At 38.3% G+C, this 25,312-nt stretch overlaps 1 protein-coding gene and 2 pseudogenes across 2 annotated transcripts; 1 reads left to right on the top strand and 2 right to left on the bottom strand.

Moving 5' to 3' along the window:
* Nucleotides 1-7,276: 7,276 nt before the first annotated feature.
* Nucleotides 7,277-9,709, bottom strand: LOC126586467 (uncharacterized). 2 transcript variants are annotated; one of them, XM_050251316.1, is made up of 2 exons: nucleotides 9,640-9,709; nucleotides 7,277-8,451 (listed from the first exon to the last, which is right to left on the bottom strand). In XM_050251316.1, the coding sequence occupies exon 2, from the start codon at nucleotides 8,344-8,346 to the stop codon at nucleotides 7,411-7,413; it is 936 nt and encodes a 311-aa protein (XP_050107273.1). In that variant the 5' UTR covers nucleotides 8,347-8,451; nucleotides 9,640-9,709; the 3' UTR covers nucleotides 7,277-7,410. The 2 variants fall into 2 exon arrangements, with proteins under 2 accessions (XP_050107273.1, XP_050107274.1); XM_050251317.1 differs by lacking the exon at nucleotides 9,640-9,709 and adding an exon at nucleotides 8,682-8,751.
* An 11,253-nt stretch (nucleotides 9,710-20,962) lies between these two features.
* On the bottom strand, nucleotides 20,963-21,408 carry LOC126586481 (pleckstrin homology domain-containing protein 1-like; annotated as a pseudogene).
* A 1,437-nt stretch (nucleotides 21,409-22,845) lies between these two features.
* On the top strand, nucleotides 22,846-24,530 carry LOC126584370 (CDT1-like protein a, chloroplastic; annotated as a pseudogene).
* The last annotated feature ends 782 nt before the right edge of the window (nucleotides 24,531-25,312 follow it).

Raw genomic sequence — 25,312 nt, 5'->3', positions numbered from 1 at the left:
GGGTATTTTGGTAATTTTATGGGATTGGGCTAGATATTTTGAAATGGCTATTATTTGGGTTTTAAACGGTGTGCCAAGTGGGACCCATTTTCCTTTTTGTCCCCCAGCCCACTTGAACTTCTCTCTTCCTCCTCCCCATTACAACTCTCGGATCTCTCTCTCTCCCTTCTCTCCCCGGGAAACCCTCCCTCATCTCTCTACCATTGCCTCCGAGAACCAACACACACATAGACAGTCACCACCATCATAGCAAGATCATCACTTCATTTCCCCTTTCGTCCCTGTTAGCTTTGGAACTGGGCATATACGACGGAACCACCACTTGCTCCAACGACTTAACTCGGAAACCCGACATACTGATGCGAGTTCTTTGAGTTTAGGTTGTATCTTTGTCTCTAATGAGAGTTTTTGGGAACCCAGGTTATTTTTGAGCTGAAAAACTGAAAGTTTTAACTCTATTCATATGTGTTCTTCTCATTTCCAGTTTTTCGGCGAGTTCGACAGCTTTCGAGCCATTTTCCGGCCACCTCAGGCCATAACCGAGGAAACCAAAGGTACCATCCTAATCTACACTTGTTTGTCTTTATTTTGGTAGGTAGATTGTAGGTTATGGTTGAGAATTGAGGTTGACTGGAGCTTAGGAAAGCTTCGACTTTCTTCTCCATTGAAATCGGCTAACCCGGCCTGAAAATGGGTCAAACCCTACCCGCAGAACCTAGCCCAATCCCTTAATTCAGCCCAAACCTTAGGCCTCTGTAACCAAGCCCAAAACTAGCCCAAGTCCAACTCTTTAACATGGGCCCAATCCAATAAACTAGAACCCAAGCCCAATTCTTGTGACCTGGCGCAACCCAAGCCTTTGGCCCAAACCTAAATGTGAACTGGCCCAACCAAGATTCCAGTCGGCGCGTCGGCGTTTGCCTTTTGCGGGCAACTTTTTTACGACTTAAATTGGCATGTGGCAGTGCGTGGCTGTCCTGGCCGCCGCCTCGTGGCAACGCGTAGGGGTACCCAAGGTCCCCCTTATGTTTTTTGATGTCCTGAATCCGTTTATGACATCCGTTTCCTGAAATTCAACTATTTTAGTATAGTTTTATTAATTGGTACCTTTATGTGCGTAGGTGCAATTGTTTATGGCGTTTATGTCCTCTCTAGTTTGCATGGCTTTTTTACGGTGAAGTATCTATGAGTGGACCCCTTCTAAAATGCATGATTTTACTATTAGAAATGCATACATGAAAAGCATGATTTTATGTCTACGTTTTATGAAATTTTTATGAATAAATTGGTTTCACGCTTTATGAATTATCATGCTTTATCGACTTTACATTCTTTGTGGTATATATGATTGATGACTATATACCTACTTATGAACGTGGTTTTACGATATGATATTTTAGTTACTGAGCTCCTATTTGAGAAAGATATATATATATATATATATATATATATATATATATATTAGAAATATTATGTTAATGTTTTTATGTGTTTACTTAGTGGTTATTCATACGATCTGCCTACAAGAGAATGATATTGCCTACGGACGAATGATACTGCCTACGGATGAATGGTTCTGCCTATGCGCGAATGATATTGCCTACGGGCGAATGATATTTATATTGGCTTCGGCCAGAAGATACTTATATTGGCTTCGGCCGGGAGTAGGTTGGTGGCTTTAGCCAAAAGATACTTATATTGGCTTCGGCCAGGCATAGGAAGATACTTAAATCGACTTCGACCGGGTGTAGGTTGGTGGTTTCGGCCGAATGAAGATGTGTGTGTGTGTGTGTATGTGTGTATAAGTTTCAACCGGGCGTAGGTTGGTGGCTTCGGCCTAATGAAGATATGTGTGTGTGTGTGTGTGTGCGCGCCTTGTACTACTACTACTAAGCACCCTTTATACAATATATGTTTATGAAAGGTTTTATGGCATGCTAGGGTTTTTAGAAAACCTATTACTTATTATGCTATACGAGTTTTCTAAACCTGGGGGTTAGTACGGTTAAAGATTATTTGTTTTCGTATTACTTATATATCAATTTGGTCCACTCATGTTTTGTATTGTGCCCTCTCAAAACTTAGAATCGAGGCGTACAATCCTGGTGTAAAGGCATTCCCGCATTGGCATCTTCGAGTCCTCGCAATGTAGGACTCATCCATTTGTTCATTCAATTTTATATTATTCCTTTTTAGTATCTCAGATTAGTTGTATGCTCTTAACACGATCCACAATTGCATATTCATTATAATTAAATTTACAAGTTTTATTTATGTCAGTTAATTGTTCTTAGTTCTCATGCATCCTAGTATGGCTTCGTCACCTTTGGGTGTTGGCCAGCACATGCCTACCCTAGTGTTTGGTGAATATTAGGGTCGGGCGTGTCAAATAAGGTATACCTTTCTCTCTTGGGGGCAGACATTTCTCTCTTGTATTGGCATGATCGACGCACCCAAATTCTCTCTTGGCTGCAGATGTTTCTCTCTCTCTCTCTCTTCAAGATCGATACCCGAACCCTTTTGGCGTTGTGCGTTATTCTAGCGGTGTATGTTCATCGTGATTTGTAAGAAGTTCCAAGCTCCAAAGTAAATATTAGGATGCAAAGATTGTGGTGGGTGAGATTGTTGATGTGGTGAATGAATATATATAGGGTTCTGGTTTCATGTTCACTAATCTTGCACTGAATAGGAATTATGTTTCTTAACTGCATGTGATCTCCTGTTACGGTCAACGTCCTCTAACTCTAATCCAATTAAAAAACGATATTCATCTCCGCTCACATGTCTAAATGGGATTTATGTTTGGACTCAAACACTTGTTTTTGTGATTCAAAAAACAAATTTCATCCCAAAGTCGGGACTTCGAAAACAAAAGTGCCCACTTTTGATGTTAAAAAGGAATAATCTTTGAATGCAGATATAAATGCTCTTTTGTAAGAAATAAAAGGACTTCTAGAAGATAAATTGAGTTGGACTTTATCTCAATTGTGTCATGACGGGCCCAACAAACTAGATATTGATTTTTGTGTATTTGCTAGATTTGATTTTGAATGATACTTTTTATTTTGTTGAAGAAGATATATATATATATATATATATGTATATATATCTATATATATATATTGAAATAATCTGGAATTATACTTAGATTAACATGAAAGTTTATCCATTTACCAAACGTGAAATTTAAGAACAAAACCATCATCTTGGTAGTCTTCGCATATAAATTACCATCCATGGTCTCACATCAAGCATTAACAAGGTTCGGTAAACTAGTAGAAGTACAAATATGAATTTGGTCATCTAAAAACAATATTTTGCTACTAATGACACTAATCAAGTGTACTCGAAATCTACAGTAATATATCATAAAATCTCAACATTAATCATGCTTCCAAAAATAGTACAAATATAGTCATCGGCTGAAACATTTATCGTTTATATTCAAAATTTAACCTTTAAATTTATAGTTGTCAGTTTTTATAAATTTTTTATAACAAAAGCCAAAAACTTGCTTAAAAGACCAATGTGCCCTCCAACTCAAATAAAGGAAACAAAACGCCAAATTTTATTTACTTAATGACAATATTTCGTCTACTTATTCTGCGAAAGCTTTCTGAAATTGACTTCAGCTTAAGTGGTGTACTGTAATATCACTAAGTTCATCCAGCCCACAACATTGTTTTTGTGCAACCCTTTTATCCACATTCCATACTATCCAGCAGAAAGAAGGTCGTATGGTGCCCTTGGATATCAACCATATGTATTTTGTTTGTTTGAGTTTGAAGAAGAATCATATTTGTTCAACATAGATGTATTTAGTTGCCCTTGAGGTTATGAAAGTTTTTGGAACCATTTTAAGTTGAAACTTTTACATTGTTGAAAATCAATTACAGTATCAATCATTGTGGTGTGCTTTATGTAGCATTTCCTTGCATCTACTTGGACTTGAATATATGAACAACGTTTTTTAGAAGTATCCATTCATCTTTCTACAGCTCAAAGATGAGGAAACGACGGCAATGGAGGAGCAAATTCCAGCCATCTCACATGCAAATAGGGATCAATAAAGGATTTCCGGCCTATCTAAGCTCGTCAACATGATTCATTTCGTATTTTAGTCTGTCAAATGTTCTGCCATCACAAAAGAAGAGCTTGCGCACAAGCTAATTTGGAATTGTTGATGTGGTGAATGAATATCTATAGGGTTTTGATTGATGTGGTGAGAAATTCCAAGCTAAATTGAAATTGTTCATCATGATTCGTGAGAAATTGCAAGCTCCAAAGCAAATATTAGGACGCAAAGATTGTGGTAAGTGGGATTGTTGATGTGGTGAATGTGTGTATATATATATAGGGTTTTGGTTTCATGGTTTCTAATCCTGCACTGAATAGGAATTACGTTCCCTAACTGCATACAATCTCCTGTTGTGGTCAACGTGCTCAAACTCTAATCCAATTAAAAAACGATATCCATCTCCGCTCACATGTCTAAATGGGATTTATGTTTGGACTCGAACACTTGTTTTTGTGATTTGAAAAACATATTTCCTTCCAAAGTCGGGACTTCGAAAACAAAAGTGATCACTTTTGCTGTTAAAAAGGAATAATCTTTGAATGTAGAGATAAATGCTCTTTTGTAGGAAATAAAAGGACTTCTAGAAGATAAATGGTGTTGGACTTTATCTCAATCATGTCATGACCGGCCCAACAAACTAGATGTCGATTTTTGTGTGTTTGCTAGATTTGATTTTGAACAATACTTTTTATTTTGTTGAAGAAGATATTTTATACAAAATGAAAAAAGTATCTGATATTTTTTTTTTTTTGAAATAATCCAAAATTATACTTAGATTAACATGAAAGTTTATCAATTTATGAAACGTGAAATTTAAGAACAAAACCGTCATCTTAGTAGTCTTTGCATATAAATTACCATCCATGGTCTCACATGAAACCTTAACAAGGTTGGGTAAACTAGTAGAAGTACAAATATGAATTTGGTCATTAATGAACAATATTTTGCTACTAATGACACTAATCAAGTGGACTCGAAATCTACAGTAAAATATCTTCAAACCTCAACATTAATCACGCTTCAAAAAATAATATAAATCTAAAGAATTTATCGTTTATATTCAAAATTTGATCTTTAATTTTATAATTGTCAGTTTTTATAAAATTTTTATAACAAAAGCCAAAAACTCGCTTAAAAGACCAATGTGCCCTCCAAATCATATAAAAGAAACAAAAAGCCAAATAGATGCATTTTATTTTCTTTCGTTTTTGCTTTTTTCATTTGTAGGGTTTGAGCATTCTCATATCCCACCCAAGAAATTTGTAGTAGTCGTTTTGATGAAAATTGTCATTACGCGTTCTCATGGCATTCTACATCTATGTTCTTAACACAGAAGGGTAGCTAGAATTAAGCATTATCAAGAGACAGAATTGAGCAAGAAAATTGGATACTCCATGGACTTGGAAAGAAGGGAGACGGAGGAAGGTTTTTACCCAATAAATTGTAATTCTTAACAAAATTTGGTGTGCAAACCAAATGATATGTTATTAATAAGAAACAAACACGCTAATCAACACTTAATCATAATCCAATCATGAACATCCACGTCTTTTTTTTTTGTCAAATGATAGAATTTGTTAGAGTAAATGTTATATTAGCTACTGACAGGGTTTGAACCCACACCGTCATGCAAGGGTTTTCCACCACTGTGGTAAATGGCCACTTACGCTCAACATCCACGTCATTTATTTTGCAAAATTTGGTGTTTCTAGCATTATCCCAAATAACAGTGCTCTCTTGATATGGAAGATAACATATTTGCCCAACGGATCAATTTCGCGGGAGGCAACGGGAAATTTTTCCCGCCACCAGGGAACCCTATTAAAATACCCAAACGCCCCCAATTGGCCATTTAGCCACTGCTCTTTCTCTCTCTCACCCTCAAAATCGGCAACTTTTTGATTGACTCCAAATTCCAAAGCTTTTTCTCCCTCTTCGCAATGAGTTCCTCCAAAACCTAAATGATTGCTTAACCCAGTTTCTCTCTAACCTTCAAATTGGAGAAACCCCATTTAAACCCAAAGCTCCGAGTTGCAGAAATTGGCTCAATAAGCTCCAAAACCCCTGAGAAGCCAAAACAGTTTCGTAATAAGTTCTTATGGGAACAGACCCCCAAAGCAACCAGCGGCTCAGATCCGATCTGTGAGGTGAAAGATCGATTCTTGGTTCGAGGAAAACTCGATTGAGACCCATGTTGGAGCCTCTGAGAAGCTGTTGGAAAAGTAAGGTTTCGTGAATTTCGGTTCTTTACTATGTTTTCGTATTTTGTTCCTAACATTTTTGGTGGATTTTGATTGATTTTTTTTTTGTGGTTTTTTTTGTCTTTGTTGTTGTAGGTATGAGATTTTGAGTGAGTTTTTCGATTTCTTGGATGCTTCGATTTGATTGTTGCAGGTGAGGGGTTTGATGCCAAGTTTTACCAATCTTCGCCCAAAAATCGAGTGTTTAACTGATAGGTATTGAGAAAGGTTTCTTTTTAATCTGTTATTTGGTTTGGTTGGTTGCTGAAGAAATAAATTAGGCATAAAAAGTGATTGATTTTATTTCTTCATCTGGTTTTTTAGGAGGTTTACAATTAGTCACTTGGCTCAGCTGAAGTTTGTTTTACCTAAGGTTATTGAGATTACGAAAGTGCTTGTTAAGGCTGGGATAACCAATAATATGAAGCCGGATCTTCGTGTCCCCATGAATGTTGATGCAGTAGAGAATGACGACAAGTTGAAATATGAAGGTGGTGGGCATATGCATTTAAGGAGAGCCTTCCGCCATCGGCTTGGAGAGATTTCAAAATCCCATCCTGAGGTATAGATCTACTCATTTTCAGTGGTACACAACTAACATGGTTTAATTTCTTAAGTATTCTATGCTATTGAATCTTCTAGTAAGATTTAAGGTTAATGGAATCCATTTTTACATTGGATGTTCTGAGCAATCTCTGAGATTTTCGTTTGTTTGACCGGTTTCAAAAGTTTGAGCTTATTCCTTGTTACACTCTTTTCTAACAAGCTACTTAACAATTCAAGATATGTTTTATTGGTTCAAAATTGTTTTTCTTGAACTAATTTTCGATTAACATGCGGTTTGAAAATGGGTTTTATGCTTTCAGGGTTATGAAATTTTAGAAGAAACTCTGCCCCAACCATTCAATGTTGCTATTTATTGCTTATGCTACACAAGTTTTAGAGATAATAAAACATATGATCAGAAAAAGAAAAGTTTGCATTACTATTGAATTAAACTACTTTTACATTGACTCTGCTAACATTCTTTCTCTAGAAATTATCTCTGAAATGCTAACAAGCAAGAATTAAAGCTAACAACTCTGCCATGAACTAGATCCAGCTGTTCAGTTCCTGCGACAAACGGCGTTGTTTGTTCATCAACTGCGTTCTCGCCTTGTCTAAATGAGAGTTCCTCCAAACCCTCTCCTTCTTTGTAGCTTCCTTCGTTAGCAAGTACGGATCTCTTTCTTTCGGTAAAAAGAAACGGGTCCTGCTCTTATCAGTAGTAGACGCATACAATTCTTCACCAACCTCGGCGACTTCGTATGGATCAAAATTGAACACCCTCCACAGCTTCTCATTTTCCTTCATATGTAGTTCAAACCCATCAGCTATAAAACCCTTCAAAAACTGCCACTGAATCATCTGGTACCAAGACGATAACTTCAGATCAATCCCATTGACCGCTACAGATGCTCCCGGGCAGCAAAAATTCTGAAAATAAATCATAATTTGGCGGACTTTCTTCGTAGCATTCACATCACCTCTCATGTTTGGGTAAACAGACTTGAGTTTCGTCAAAACATTCTCTGTCAGCAATTGTTGCAAATCCGAATACTTGATCGAGCTCGGAACCTTTTCTTCAGATCTCCAGAACTTGTCCAAACTACCAGTCTCAAATATCAAAGCTAGAGCTTCAGTAGCCGCCACACATACTGATTTATCGCCGTGCTCTAACCGATTACAGAAGTAAGAAATCGCCCCATTCCAGTAGTTGTAGCTGAGCCGCCATCCCTCCATGCTTGTAAGAAGAAACATCCAAGAATATATTCCGGCAACCAGAACCTCTGGCAAAAGCTCTTTCGCAGATTCTGGAGCACTGATAAAATTCCAAACAACCTGCATTGCAGTTTCAGTCTCCTCCGAGTTAGTTGCACCAAAGAAACTCACAACAGCCAAGCATTGCAGCAGCTTCACCGCCGGTTCATGTCCCGATTCCAGAGACATGGAAATCAGGGGAAGCAACTGTCCGTAGATTTCGGACATTTTATCCTCGCCCTCGACGATCAGGGCCAGCAAGCCTATGGTATGAAGCGAAAGCTGCTTCTCTAAGAGGGAAGCCGAATCCTTTTTCTGGAAATTAAAGCATCTCTGTAGAAAAAATGTAAAAGTTATTAAATTTCCTTCCAGATAGTCATAATCATCCATGAAATCCTTTTTAATTAATCGCTTGATTAACGAGGCTAGCGCCGCCTCTCGATCGGACCCCTTCGACCAAGACAACCGATTCAAGTGAGAGGAAAGCTCAATCTCTTCCGGTTTCGGAGCCAAGTAAATGAAAAAATCAATGTCTGAGACATCAATCTGATCATAAGGTATACCTCTCTCTCTTAGCGGCGGACGTTTCTCTCTTGCTCTCGGCACAATCGACGCATCCGAATTCTCTCTTGCTCTCGTCACGATCGACGCACCGGAACCCTTCTGCCGTTGTGCATTCTTCTGGCGGTGTACGTTCATCGTGATTCGTGAGAAGTTCCAAGCTCAAACCAAATATTAGGATGCAAAAATTGTGGTGGGTGAAATTGTTGATGTGGTGAATGAATATATATAGGGTTTTGGTGTCATGTTTACTAATCCTACACTGAATAGGAATGATTTTCCCTAACTTAGACTGCATGCAATCTCCTAATCCAATTAAAAAACGATATCCATCTCCGCTCATATGTCTAAATGAGATTTATGTTTGGACTTGAACATTTGTTTTTGTAATTAGAAGAAAAACTAAAAATATAACTTTAACGCTTGAAATTCAATTTTTTCCATATAAAACCCAAAATACGTTTTTTGCTCGAATAAAACTCATTGACTAGACTCTAAATAAGCAAATTCATTAATTATGTTTGACTATACGTATTTAAAATTTTTCAGATGCCTAACATACCCTCATTTAAATGTTTAATGTACGCAATTAATTCTAAACAAATTGTAAAGGGGAATTAATGATTTTACAAAAATAATAAGGAAATTTAGTAAAAGGTCAATAAAATTTTTACTAATGAATCATATATCAATGGTCAATTTTATTTTTGAACTTAATCAATGAAATATTTTTGTTAATTAGATATAGGTCAATAAGAAATGTTACATGGTGTCAAGCCCATATAAATAGTTATACAATTACCTAATCAGTAATTTTTCTACGACTTTCTGTGCCTTCCTAATCATCTGAAATTCCCAATTAATCTCGGAAGATTTCTCAATCTAATCAGGCATATAAGATAAGAACGCAAGGAAACAAAAACAGTGGGTACCCAGAAAAAAAAGAGGCAGAAAGCTCACATCTTTTGGAGCCGAATCAAATCTGGCAAACCCTTGGGGATTGAGGCCTCGCTTGTCGTTGAAGCAACCTATTTACGACGACGACGACGAGGAGTGCAGGTCTGTTGTGCTAGGATAGCACCAAACCTTATGGAACTAACTCTTGATAACCCACAGGAAATATATCAAATGAAATGCAAGAACAAAATATTAAAGACACCAAGATTTTAACGAGGTTCCTCAACAGTGTAACTGGAGTACGTCCTCGGAGCAGTAGGAGCTCGCCCAATAATCCACTATCAACCAAATGGGAGTTTACAAAGTGTTGGCAATCTCACAACCCAAATAACCCAATACACCCAATAGCTCTCACACACCACAAAAACAAATAGAGAAAGAAATATAATGAATAATTTCTTCTCTATACATGTAGCTCAAAGCTATTACAACAATAACTATGATGGATGATTGCTAACCAAAAAGAAGAGCACCTTCTTCTTCTTTTCTGCTCTCAGTTTTCTGCTCTCTGCAGCTCTCTTTGCTCTCTCAAAGATGGACTACTAAAACAGAAAATGGTGCACACTCCTTCCTCACTCTTTCTCACTTCCGTATGCTAACATTCATCCATCCTAAAACAACTAATAAACAAAACCAAAGTAAAGATGACCACAATTCAACAATCTCCACCTTGGCCAAGTTCCGAAAATGCCATGATAAGCCAACCAACACAATTGACCCAAAAAATCACTCCCAAACACTAGCAAGAGAACAATTCATGCCAAGCCAAATGCTCCAAAAAACTCCTACTGCTCAACACCTTCTTTATATAGGCAAAATGTGAGCCAAGTTCAAACAATGAACAAACTTGGCTACACCAACAACCTTAGTCAACATATCAGCGGGGTTGTCTTTAGTTGGAATCTTCTGTAGAATGATTTCTCCTTCACCAACAACTTCACGAACAAAGTGATAACGCACATCTATGTGCTTGGTCCTCGCATGATGAACCTGATACTTAGCCAAATAAATGGCACTCTGACTATCACAATGTACCTCCACCTGTTTCTGATCAACCCCCAAATCTCTAATCAACCCATGTATCCAAATGGCCTCCTTTATAGCTTCAGCAACTGCTATATATTCAGTCTCTGTAGTAGACAATGCAACAGACGACTGCAAAATAAACCTCCAACAAACTGGCCCTTTAGCCATAGTAAACACATAGCCTGTAGTAGACTTCCTTCCATCTAGATCACCTGCATAATTTGAATCAACATAACCAACTGCAAAATGACCAATACCAGAGTCATCTCTCTCAAAGCATAAACCAACATCTCGAGTACCATGGAGATACCTCAATATCCATTTAGCTGCTTGCCAATGCTCTTTACCAGGATTATGCATATATCGACTCACCATGCCAACTGCATGAGCAATATCCGGTCTAGAGCATACCATTGCATACATCAAACTACCAACCAAATTTGCATATGGTATATTTTTCATTTGCAGCTTCTCTTTATCAGTTTTAGGACACTGTAAAGAACTCAATTTAAAATGAGGAGCCAAAGGGGTACTAACCGGTTTGGTTGAATCATGAACTCCAAATTTCCGAATCAACTTTTCAAGATATTGTCTTTGATTCAAACTGACCAAACCCTTCTCTCTATCTCTAGTGATCTCCATGCCAAGGATCTTCTTCGCTTCACCAAGATCCTTCATCTCAAACTCATTCTTCATTTGCTTCTTCAATTTTTCAATCTCTTCAACATTCTTTGAGGCAATCAACATATCATCAACATATATCAACAAATAAATGAAAGACCCATCTTGCAACTTCTTGAAGTACACACAATGATCATATTGACTTCTAGAATAATTTTGGCCTCTCATAAATTTATCAAACCTCAAATACCATTGTCTTGGAGATTGCTTCAAGCCATAAAGTGATTTCTTCAATTTGCAAAACAAATTCTCCTTCCCTTTCACTATATACCCATTCGGTTGACACATATAGATCTCTTCATTCAAATCACCATGTAGGAAAGCCGTCTTCACATCGAGTTGCACAAGCTCAAGATCATATTGTGCAACAAGAGCTAACATAATACGAATTGAGGAGTGCTTCACAACCGGAGAAAATATTTCATTGTAGTCAATGCCCTCCTTTTGTGCATACCCTTTAGCAACTAATCTTGCTTTAAATCTCACATTGCTTTTCTCATCAGCATCTTCCTTCTTGGCATACACCCATTTGCAACCGATAGCTTTCTTGCCCTTAGGCAATTTAGCTAACTCCCAAGTCTTGTTCTTCAAGAGAGAATTCATCTCATCACCCATGGCATTGCACCACCTCTCCTTTTCTTCACTCTCAATAGCTTCCTCAAAATTGGATGGAATCTCATCAGTGATAATAGGAAGAGCAAAAGAAACATAGTCACTATACCGAGCTGGCTTGGTAATTTGTCTCTTTCCTCTGTTCTTGGCAATAGACTCTTGAGGTGAAACTTCCTCTTCAACTTGAATAGAATCTTCAAGTTCAACTTCTTTAACATCTTCATGGTCTCCAACTTCTTCACTTGTAGTGGCTTCGACATCAGCGGAAATAGGATTTGAAGTACCAGAGGCAACTTTCTCAAGCTCCACCTGTTGGACATCTTTCACATTCTTCTCAGAGACTTTGTACATACTTTCTTCATCAAATGTCACATCTCTGCTGATTACAAGTTTTTTCATCTCTGGGCACCACAACCTGTAACCTTTGACACCACTACTAAAACTAAGAAAGATAGCCTTTTTGGCTCTTGGATTAAGTTTATTTTCAGTCACATGAAAATAAGCAGGTGAACCAAAAATACGGATATAATCATAATCAGAAGAAGGTTTTCCAGTCCATACCTCCATTGGTGTCTTACCCTGAACAGCAACTGAGGGTAACCGGTTGATGATGTGACATGCATAATTAACTGCTTCTGCCCAAAATGACTTGCTTAAACCCGACTGAGACAACATACATCTAACCTTCTCAAGCAAGGTTCGATTCAATCTTTCTGCAACTCCATTTTGTTGTGGAGTTCCCCGAACACTAAAATGTCTCACAATTCCTTCCTCTTTGCAAACTTTAAAGAAAGGGTCGGATGTGTATTCACCACCATTATCCGATCTCAAAATCTTAATCTTTCTCCCAGTCTGGTTCTCAACCATTTTCTTCCAACTCAAGAAAATGCTCAATACCTCACTCTTGTGCTTCATAGTGTAAACCCAAGACCTTCTTGAATAATCATCAACAAAGGTCACGAACCAATGTCTACCACTCAAAGAGGGAGTCTTTGTAGGACCCCAAACATCTGAATGCACATAATCAAGAATGCCATTCGTCTGATGTACAGCAATACCAAACTTCACTCTAGTTTGCTTCCCCAAGACACAATGCTCGTAGAAATCAAGCTTACAAGTCGTGGCACCTTTTAGAAGACCTTTTTTCACAAGCCCTTGTAGAGCTTTCTCACCGGCATGGCCTAATCTCATATGCCACAATCTAGTAGTATCTGAATCAGATGTGCCCATATTTTCAGAGACTACAGATGCTTCACCTGTCACAGTGCTTCCCTGCAATAAATACAAATGGCCACATGTAGGAGCTTTCATCACAACAAGTGCACCATAAGTAACTTTCAATGTCTGTCCATCTGAATGAAACCTGAAACCCTTGGATTCCAAAGTACCCAAAGAAATAAGATTTTTCTTCAAATTCGGTACATACCGAACACCTGTCAACTCTTTAACCATGCCATCATGCAACTTCAAACGAACTGTACCAATCCCTTTTGTTGTGCAAGGATTGTCATCTCCCATGAACACAACTCCACCATCAAACTCTTTCAAGCTTGAAAACCAATCCTTGTGAGGAGTCATATGATGAGTACAACCCGTATCCAACACCCACTTAGTAGCACAATTAAATGATGAGGAAGTGGTTAAAGCAAAATCAGAAAAATCTGTTTCAACCTCAGCAACATTAGCTTCAGAACTTTCTTTGCCTTTGGTCTTCAATTTAGGACAATCTTTCTTCCAATGGCCCTTATTACGACAAAAGGCACATTCATCCATTTCCAAAGGTTTTCTACCTTTAGAGTTTCCTCTAGGTCGAGACTGTGATTTTTTCCTACTAGAAGATGATCTTCTCTCCGATGATCTACCTCTAACAAATAAAGCTTCAGAGGTACTATCATGATTTTTATCTCTATGCCTCATTTCATAATTCATCAAGGCATTTGACACATCTTCAAATTTCACAGTTTCTTTACCATTCATAATAGTGGTAACAAAATGCTCATAAGAGTCCGGCAATGAATTCAACAATATTAAGGCCTTATCTTCATCCTTAATATCCTCATCTAAATTTAACAAGTCGGCAATCAACTTATTAAAAGCATCAAGGTGTCTAATCATTTTTGTACCTTCTTTGTATTAGAAGCGGTAGAGCTTTTTCTTCAAGTGTAGCCGGTTCTCTGCACTCTTTGTCATATACTTGTCTTCCAATTTTTGCCACAACACACTTGCTAATGTCTCCCGCATCACAAAATACTTCTGAGTTTTTGCAAGGCACAACCGAATTGAAGAGCAAGCCCACAAATTTAATTTCTCCCATTCCGGCTTCGACATAGCTTCCGGCTTCTCTCCTAAAGCGGCAAGTAGATCTTGTTGAGCCAACACATCTTTGACCTCACATTGCCACATCCCGAAGTTGTTTGTGCCATCAAATTTGTTGGTTTGGATCCGTGATAGTATCAATTTGACAATCAATTTCGAATTGTCACAAATTTACGGATTTGTTGGTTCAATCTTTCCTTACCACATTTAAAAAGGAGAAAAGCCTATAGTTGGCACACTCGAATTCCAATTTACCATTACAATGAGTCCATATTATATATAGGTGAATTATTGTACTTTAAAAATATATATATATAAAAAAATTGTTGTCAAAGTAAAAGTATATAAATTAATGGAGATAAAGTTGCATGTAAATTAATTTTAGGATAAAGAAAAAGAAAAAAAAAGCCGACTATAGGTAAATTATTTACATATACAGTGTAGAATATTTGGTTCACATAAAAAATGTAGGTAAATTGGTATCACGTACATAATTTACCTACTTTCTATTAATTTACCTACTTGCATTATAGGTAAAATACCAACGAAATATGAGAATATTATTTGCATATATCATAGGTAAATTACCAAAAGAAATATGAGAATGTGTATATACTATAGGTAAATAACCTACTATAGGGCAATACTATTTATATAGGTAAATTAGTAGAGATGTTTTACTATTATATATAAGGAGAATAATTTACCCTGAATAACAATGTAGTCATGATTTAAGAGCAAGTCCACCATTGGTGGTTGCTTAGGGGACAGGCTCCAGGTAAGGGCCCGAGGGCCGGTGGGAGGAAGTCCAGCGTTGGCTAGCGAGGGAGCCCAAGTAAGCCCGAGCACAAGGCCGGTGGATTCGTGCCAGCCCGAGCGCCTGAGGTGGATCTGACGTCAGTTGACGTCATACGCCTTTTTTAATATTATTTTTTGTCAGGTTCTGCAGATGCGTCCAGGAGGGCAGGGAGGCGGGTGAGGGCGTGAGGCGGGTGGGATGGGGAGTACGGAGGTGCGTCCAGGATGACGGGCGGGATGGGGAGTACGGAGGTGGGGGCGAGGGAGGAGGCGGGTGAGGGCGTGAGGCGAGCGGGATAGGGAGTACGGAGGTAAAAATAATATAAAAATTGAACCAGGAAACAAACACTGCATTGTAGTGTTTGAATCCAAATGTAAAAAAATCAAGAGTCGCACAATGAATGATGGGAAAAACAAAACTAGGAAGTGGACACTGCAACGCAACGTCTGAATCCAAATGTGAAAAACAAAATCAGGAAACAGACACTGCATTGTAATGTTTGAATTCGTATTGACATATTCCAAAATATAAATATATGAGAAACAGTGTGTCATTTCAAGTGGGTGACAGCTGTAGTGACAGATTTTGTAATTATTGTTTATTTTAAAGGCATTTAAGTATTATAATACATGATTAACCTATTTATAATTAATATAAATATTGTTGATCTATTGTCAATATTGTAACTTTTTATTGATTTTATACAAAATTACCCAAAATAATATTTTACATATAAATGTAGGGATTTGTTGGTTTGGATCCGTGATAGTATCAATTTGACAATCAATTTCGAATTGTCACAAATTTACGGATTTGTTGGTTCAATCTTTCCTTACCACATTTAAAAAGGAGAAAAGCCTATAGTTGGCACACTCGAATTCCAATTTACCATTACAATGAGTCCATATTATATATAGGTGAATTATTGTACTTTAAACATATATAAAAAAAAATTGTTGTCAAAGTAAAAGTATATAAATTAATGGAGATAAAGTTGCAAGTAAATTAATTTTAGGATAAAGAAAAAGAAAAAAAAGCCAACTATAGGTAAATTATTTACATATACAGTGTAGAATATTTGGTTCACATAAAAAATGTAGGTAAATTGGTATCACGTACACAATTTACCTACTTTCTATTAATTTACCTACTTGCATTATAGGTAAAATACCAACGAAATATGAGAATATTATTTGCATATGTTGATGCACAAAACCGGAGGTCTTGGAACAACGTAAATCCGACCGTGAATCTGCAAGAAATGTAAATAACACAAGATGTATCGAGGTTCACCCTAAGGTTTGGGCTACGTCCACACTGATTGTATTTCTCTGACTGTATGTATGGATTACAAGGGTGAGGGGGAGTCCCCCAGAGAAAGAGAGTGTTGTTGTGTTTAAGAGGGTATTGCCCTCTGTTGGGTTCCCAAAGTCCCATTTGTGAGGGGGGGGAGGAGTCCTCTTTTATAGAATAAGGGGCTCCTCATTTTACATAATCATATGGGCTAGGTAATGAGACCCAATGTATCAAAGTCTGAGGCCCAATATGTGTGGTACCAACAGTAGTCCCCCAAGTCTTCAATTAAGAGAGTTTTTTGGCTGGAGACTTCAAATCCAATCCATGTACGGGCCGAAGTGGCTCAATGTCTTGAACCAGTACTCAACCCAAGACAATGCTCAACATAAAGTAATACTCGGCTAGAGATATCACATGTTACGAGGCTGCTCGGCTGGAGGCTGCTCGGCTAGAAGCTATGCTCACAACGAGGCGTTTGCTCGGCTGGAGGCTATGCTCGTTGCGAGGCGGCTCGGCTAGAGGCTATGCTCGCTGCGAGGCGGTTTGGCTCGTGGTATTCCTCATTGCAAGTATCTATTTTATGTCAACATGCACTCAGTATGATTTGATTCTCAACATGACTCGGGTCCGCTTGTTGGGTTCGCATATTGGGTCTATGTGTCAGGGCCATACGTAGGGTCATCGAGTTAGGGCTATCTGTAGGGTCATCGAGTTGGGTCCAGGGACATAGGTGTCCCAATAAGCGAATGTCCGAGCAAGTGGGTGTCTAGTCAGACAAAAGATCACCATTAGCATGTGGCTCATCAGTCTATAAGTTGGTAGACTTCTTTAATCAACAACAATGTTGATCAGTGGATCTAGTTGATCAATAATTCCTGACAATAAATGATAGTATAAGTATGATCGTATAATGAATAAATCAAATTGACAAAGTTTGTCAAGGCAACATATTGTACTATGTTCCTTCTATAAATAAATAATTTATTCTGTTGTGTGATAAATCACAAGTTGTATAAGTGACATAGTTTAAAGGCAATCACATGTCACTAGGTAATGAATAAATATTGCACAATATGTAGCCTGTAATGATGTTCCTAGTGTGTGTGATGCAGACATCAAATAATAAAATAATATAAAGACATCGTGCGGACTAGCCTGTATATTTTCGACTCCCGACTCACATCCACTTTCAGCAAATAAAATACAAAAGAAAAAGTAAAGATATCATGCTGTTTGTGGGGAAGGTTTAAAGCAAAAGTTGGGAGGTATTCATTTTAAGTAAAGATACCCAATTCGTGGAGGTAAGCTCCACTTTCAACTTTATTACTCCATTAGCAATAGTAAAAGCTTTCATGGAGTGTCCGCAATCATGTAATAAATAATATAAAATAATAGTAAGTTATTTAAATAAACAGACATACTTTGTAGCAATAGTAAAAGCTTTCATGGAGTGTCAGCAATCATGTAATAAATAATATAAAATAATAGTAAGATATTTAAATAAACAGACATACTTTGTACGTGAAGTGTCAACAATCATGTAGGAGATGGAGTGCTTATCCAACAGAAATAATATAACATATGTAATAGGCATCTTCACCGGGTAATCATGTAATAAATAATATAAAATAATAATAAGATATTTAAATAAATAGAAATAATTTGTAGAAGATGAAGTGCTTATCTTCTCGTTAAGGAAGCATCGTGACTGTCTGGCTCGAATTACTTCCAATACAAGCTCCGATGAGGGAGCTGAGAGTTAAGGAGATGGAACACAGAAAAGTTGCTGCTGATTTGTTGGATGAAATCACACTTAAGGCTGTGCCTACATCTCTTCCTACATCTCTTTTATCAACCTGCATGATTTTTCAACCCAAGCCCTTTTGTCATTGTTTTCAAAGCCAACCACTGTGGTATGAGGGATATGGATATATCTGTAGAGAATGATGATGTGATAGACAAACATGATGAGCAATCCATTTGGGACCAACACCAGATCAAGGTCCTCCTTTTCAAAACTCATAATTTTGCTTTGATGGTTTTGCTAACTTCTGATCCAGGAAATAGGGGATTCAGTGGATTGAAACGTGATATGGCTTGGCTAATTTGCTGGGTGGAAGAAAATAGAGACTGAGACTGAGGTAGATGAGAAGAAAGATTTACGAGGCGAGGGAGAGAGATAGAGAGATAATGTCTTTTAGTTTTGCAGATCCACAGTGTACATTGGTGAGGTTGTCGCGGTGGTGAGATGAAAAATTGAGAGAGAACCGACATAGCTTTTTGTGTCGATTCCCACAGATGGCGCCAAATGTTGATGCACAAAACCGGAGGTCTTGGAACAACGTAAATCCGACCGTGAATCTGCAAGAAATGTAAATAACACAAGATATATCGTGGTTCACCCCAAGGTTTGGGCTACGTCCACACTGATTATATTTCTCTGACTGTATGTATGGATTACAAGGGTGAGGGGGAGTCCCCTAGAGAAAGAGAGTGTTGTTGTGTTTGTGAGGGTATTGCCCTCTGTTGGGTTCCCAGAGTCCCATTTGTGAGGGGGGGAGGAGTCCCCTTTTATAGAATAAGAGGCTCCTCATTTTACATAATCATATGGGCTGGGTAATGAGGCCCAATGTATCAAAGTCTGAGGTCCAATATGTGTGGTACCAACAGCATATATCATAGGTAAATTGCCAAAAGAAATATGAGAATGTGTATATACTATAGGTAAATAACCTACTATAGGGCAATACTATTTATATAGGTAAATTAGTAGAGATGTTTTACTATTATACATAAGGAGAATAATTTGCCCTGAATAACAATGTAGTCATGATTTAAGGTAATGCACTAGATTGTTGTAGAAAATAAATAAATAAATGGTCAGGATGATTAATCAGCCCTTGCTATTTTGCTCTCTGTTTGGCTAAGAGGGTATTGCCCTCTATTGTTGTGAGGCTCTCTGGATGTGAGACCCTTTTTTTTCTCCCTTAGTGAAGGTGAGGATGATCCCTTTTATAGAGTAAGGTTTCCTCCTCTTACATGGGTTATGGGCTCAGTAATGAGGCCCAAAGACGAGGCCCAATATATGGTACCAATAGAAGTCCCCCAAGTCTTCAGTCAAGAAAGTCTTTTGGCTGAAGACTTCAAATCCAATCCATGTACGGGCCGAAGTGACTAGATGTCGTCCAAAACTGGTACTCGACATGAGACAGTGTTTAACGTCAAGCAATACTCAGCTAGAGGTAGCACACGTTGCGAGGCTGCTTGGCTAGAGGCGATGCTCTCAGCGAGGCAGTTGCTCGGCTAGAGGCGGTGCTCGTTGTGAGGCGGCTCAACTTATGGCGTTCCTCGTTGCGAGTATGCACTCGACGTCAGTGTGCACTCATTATGAGTTGATTCTTGACATGACTTGGGTCCGCTTGTCGGGTTCGCATATTAGTCTATGTGTCGGATCTACGGATCGAGTCCATAAATAGGGTCTTTGAGTCGGGGCCATACGTAAGGTCATCGAGTCGGGTCCGTGAGTCGAGGTTCGAGCTCAAGGGTGTCTAGGCACATAGGTGTCCAAATAAGCGAGTGTCCGAGCAAATGGGTGTCTGGTCAGACAAGAGATCACCGTTCAGACTAAATCTTTGTCACCATAAGCATGTGGCCCATCAATTTATAAGTTGGTAGACTTCTTTAATCAGCAACAATGTTGATCAGTGGATCTCGTTGCTCAATAATTCCTGACAATAAATGACAGTATAAGTATGACCGTATAATGAATAAATCAAATTGACAAAGTTTGTCAAGGCAAAATATTGTACTATGTGCCTTCTATAAATAAATAATTTATTGAGTCGTGTGGTAAATCACATGTTGTATAAGTGACATAGTTTAATAGCAGTCACAATACTCTAGGCCATGAATAAATATTGTATAAGTAATTGGACACTCACATATGAATAAATATTGTATAGTTATGAGGCAGTCACAATTCATGCACATATAACTATGCATATCAGTTTGTACTTGTCACTTGTATCAGTAGCTGCATGACTCTATTTGTCATGTTGCACATACCATGTCATGAACTATTAATCAAATGCAAATAGTACTATCTAAATATCATGCTGACTATCATTGTGACAAGATTGAAAAAAGTGTATAAAGCAATTACTTATATATATAGTGGCACTTAATGTATAGTGAACAAAATAGGCAGTATGGTGTGTATGACGCATATACAGTAATTATGTATGAAAATAATATTTAAATAATAAATATAGTGTTCATAATGATTAAAATTGTGTTATTTTAAAAGGGAGGTGGAGTTCTTATCTTCTTCACAGTTATCTCGTGGGTTTTTTTTTCAGAAAGTGGGCATGGTGGGAACATGCACTCCCCTTCATGATGAAAGTCTTATCTTTTTCAGAAGTTGGTGGGCATCTTCTCGATGCTCTCCCCAGGATCCCCACCACTGAAAGTAACCATCTCATGCAAGGCTAGTGACTCTTATGTGAGTTCAGCTATACCTGTCAATTCTAACTTATCCACCAATCTTTTTAGGACAGCTGGATCTGTTGCTGCCTCATTTTTACATGAAAATCGAGAGGTTGTGATCACTGTCGGCTGCTATCGTAATCGACAACCTCGGAATCCGCGAGCGATCTGAAGTGCTGAACTATGGACATTCCGATCGAGTTAATCCATTCCTCCTTCTCTTTCTTTGAATCGGCAATGAAGTACATCGTGTCATGGTTGGTAGTCGACAGCTCGAAGGCGCAAGGCTTGTGGGCCACGTCCTCGGCGCCCTTCACAGTCAGGCACGTGCCGACCGAGATCACACTACGCAGCATCGACGAGAGCGTCACGTGACTGTCTTTGAACCATAACAACTTCTGCTGTTTCAAGACGAACCAGTGGCACCTCCACGTCTTGATGTACTCGCCCTACTTGGTCAGCCACGTGGTGTGCTCAGGGTTGGACCAGAACTCGATTTCGGTGTACTCTTCCGGGCTCAGGTCTTGGTCTGTCGTCGCCTGCCACAGACCCTCCATTTTCTTGGTTGAGCGGCGCGTGAGGCGTGTTTGTGTGGTCGGAGTCGGGGTTTTCGATGGAGATAAGAGCGCGGTGGACTAGATAGGTTTTATGTTTCTGATTTCTTGGGTTTTTACAGATCCACGGTGGACAGTGGTGAGGTTGTGAAGGTTTCACGGTGGTGAGATGAAAAATTGAAAGAGAAACGATATAGCTTTTCATGTCGTTTCGCACAGACGGCGCCAAATGTTGATGCACAAAATCCGGAGGATCTTGGACCAACGTAAATCCGACCATGAATCACACAAACGCACAAGAACACAAAGATGTATCGTGGTTCACCCCAATGTTTAGGCTACATCCACACTGATGTTGATTCCATTTCACTGTATGAATGTATGGATGCAAGGGAGCTCTCTGGGGATGCAGCCCTTGCCATTTTGCTCTCTGTTTGGTTGAGAAGGTATTGCCCTCTATTGTTGTGAGGCTCTCAGGATGTGAGATTCTCTCTTTTTTCTCCCTTAGTGAAGGTGAGGATGATCCCTTTTATAAAGTAAGGGTTTCCTCCTCTTACATGGGTTATGGGCTCAGTAATGAGGCCCAAAGACGAGGCCCAATATATGGTACCAACAAATTAATTTATTCTTCAACATGTGTGCTTATTGTCGCCAACCAAAATGTATTTCAGTTTTGCAATGGTGTAGTTGACATACACATTCATGGTTCTTGGTTTCTTCAACAATGTGTTGTTTTGCAATGGCCACACTGTTCCGCAATGGCCACTCTCCCTCCTTTCACAAAATAACGGTTTTAGTTTGTAGGTGTAATTAGGTTTTAATTTTGAGGACAGTTAAAATAGAGTTTTTGCTCTATTTGAATAATTTCATAAAAATTAACATTTATAAATTTAGGAAACTAATTTGGCTATATACTATAAAATCTCGTTGAATGGAGCATATCGAAGGCCAATGCAAACCAAATAATATCACACCAATAGGACACAAGCACGATAATCGATACTTAATTATAATTCACTCATCAACATTCACATCATTTTTTTTTTGTAAACGATAAATTTGGTTAGAGTAGATGTTAGATTAGCAACCAATGGAGTTTGAACCCACGCTGTCATGCAAGGGCTCAACACATTTCCACCATTGTAGTAAAAGGCAACTTGCGTGCAACATCCACGCCATTTGGTTTACAAAATTTAGTTTAAAAATTTGGTGTCTCTAGCATTATCCCAAATAATAGTACTCTCTTGATTTGGAAGATGAAATATTTGCCCAATGGATATATTTCGCGGAAGTCAGTGGGAAAATTTACCTGCCACCAGATAACCCTAATAAAATACCTAAAAGCCCTCAATTGGCCATTTAGCCACTACTCTCTCTCACCTTCAAAATCGGCAACTTTTTATCAACTCCAAATTCCAAAGCTCTTTCTCTTTCTTCGTAATGAGTTCCTTCGAAACCTAAAGGACCGCTAAACCCAGTCTCTCTCTAACCTTCAAATCGAAGAAACCCCATTTAAACCCAAAGCTTCGAGTTGCAGAAATCGACTCACTGAGCTCCAAAACCTCTGAGAAGCCAGGACAATTCCGTCATAAGTTCTTATGGGAGTATACCCAAAAGCAACAAGCGGCTCATATCCAATCTGCAAGACGAATGATCGATTCTTGGTCCAAGGAAAACCCAACTGAGACCTATGTTGGCACCTCTGAGAAGCTGCCAGAAAAGTAAGGTTTCGTGAATTTCGGTTCTTTATTATGTTTTTGTATTTTATTCCTGACATTTTTAGTGGATTTTGATTGATTTTTTTGTGTGGTTTTTTTTTTTTTCATTGTTGTTCAGGTATGCGATTTTCAGTGAGTTTTTCGATTGCTTGGATACTTCGATTTGATTATTGCGGTTTAGGGGTTTGATGCCAAGTTTTACCAATCTTCGCCAGAAAATTGAGTGTTTAACTGATAGGTGCTGAGAAAGGTTTCTTTTTAATTTGTTATTTGGTTTGGTTGGTTGCTAAAGAAATAAATTAGGTATAAAAAGTGACTGATTTTTTTCTTCATTTGGGTTTTTAGTAGGTTTACAATTAGTCACTTGGCTCAGCTGAAGTTTATTTTACCTGAGGTTATTGAGATTACAAAAGTGCTTGTTAAGGATGGGAGAACCATTGATATAAAGCCAGATCTTCGTGTCACCATGAATGTTGATGCAGTGGAGAATAATGACAAGTTGAAATATGAATGTGGTGGGCATATGCATTTGAGGAGAGCCTTTTGCCATCGGCTTGGAGAGATATCAAAATTCCATCATGATGTATACATCTACTCAATTTCAGTGGTACACAACTAACATGGTTTGATTTCTTAAGTATTCTATGTCATTGAATCTTCTAGTAAGATTTGAGGTTAATGGAATCTATTTTTACATTTGATGTTCTGAGCAATCTCTGACATTTTCGTTTGTTTGACTGGATTTAAAAGTTTGAGCTTATTCCTTGTTACACTCTTTTCTAACAAGCTACTTAGCAGTTCAAGACTATGTTTTATCGATTTAACATTGTTTTTCTTGAACTAATTTTTGAAAAACATGCGGTCTGAATATGGGTTTTATGCTTTCAGAGTTATGAAATTCAAGAAGAAACTATGCCTTAACCATTCAATTGTGTAGCGCAATATATGCATCCAGATACGATTAAGTGTTCCTTATCATCATCTCCTAATGCATTGACTAGTGTACACACAATTGAGCAACCAGAAGCATTTAAAACCTCCCTTCAAGGTGATGCGACTACAGATGAAACACATTTAACTCCATCTGAACAATCAAATGAGGATTTGAATTCAAACATAAGCGAAATTCCTAATTTGTCGTTGCCCACTGAGACATCATTTGAAGCACCAATAGAGCAGCTACCAGCAATAACAACTTATCTTCCTCAATCTTTTCGACGACACTTTTCTCTACCAACCTTCCAAGGTCGAAATGTTTCAATTCCAGGGTCAAATCTCAATATAATTTGCTCGGTTAAGGAAGCTAGTATTGTTGCGTCATCATTTGAAGCGCTAGTAGAACAACAACCAACAATAACATCTCGTCTTCTACCGGTGTTTCTTTTGATTCTCTTCTTCTTTGAATAATGTAACAACCCATCCCGAATAATTTTACAAATTTTTTATCTGAAGGGTATTTTGGTAATTTTATGGGATTGGGCTAGATATTTTGAAATGGCTACTATTTGGGTCTTAAATGGTGTGCCAAGTAGGGCCCATTTACATTTTTGTCCCCTGGTCCACTTGAACTTCTCTCTTCCTCCTCCGCGTTACAACTCTCGGATCTCTCTCTCTCTCTCCCTTATCTCCCCGGGAAACCTTTCTTCATCTCTCCACCATTGCCTCCGAGAACCAACACATACATAGACAATCATCACCATCACAGCAAGATCATCACTTCCTTTCCCCTCTCGTCCCTATCAACTCTGAAACTGGGCATATACGACGGAACCACCATTTGCTCCAATGACTTAACTTGAAAACCCGACGAATCGATGCGAGTTCTTTGAGTTTAGGTTGTATCTTCGTTTCTAATGAGAGTTTCTGGGAACCTAGGTTGTTCTTGAGCTGAAAAACTGAAAGTTTTAACCCTATTCATATGTGTTCTTCTCCTTTCTAGTTTTTCGGCAAGTTCGATAGCTTTCGAACCATTTTCCGGCCACCTCGAGCCATGACCGAGGAAACCAAAGGTACCATCGTAATCTACACTTGTTTGTCTTTATTTTGGTAAGTAGATTGCAGGTTATGGTTGAGAATTGAGGTTGACCGGAGCTTAGGAAAGCTCTGATTTTCTTTTCCATTGAATCACCTAACCCGACCTGAAAATAGGTCAAACCCTACACGCAGAACCCAGCCCAATCCCTTAATTC

Source organism: Malus sylvestris, chromosome 10 (assembly GCF_916048215.2).
Source record: "Malus sylvestris chromosome 10, drMalSylv7.2, whole genome shotgun sequence".
In the NCBI taxonomy this organism is placed as follows: Eukaryota; Viridiplantae; Streptophyta; class Magnoliopsida; order Rosales; family Rosaceae; genus Malus; species Malus sylvestris.
Note: the sequence above shows the minus strand (reverse complement) of the source record. Positions and strands in the feature narration are given on the sequence as shown.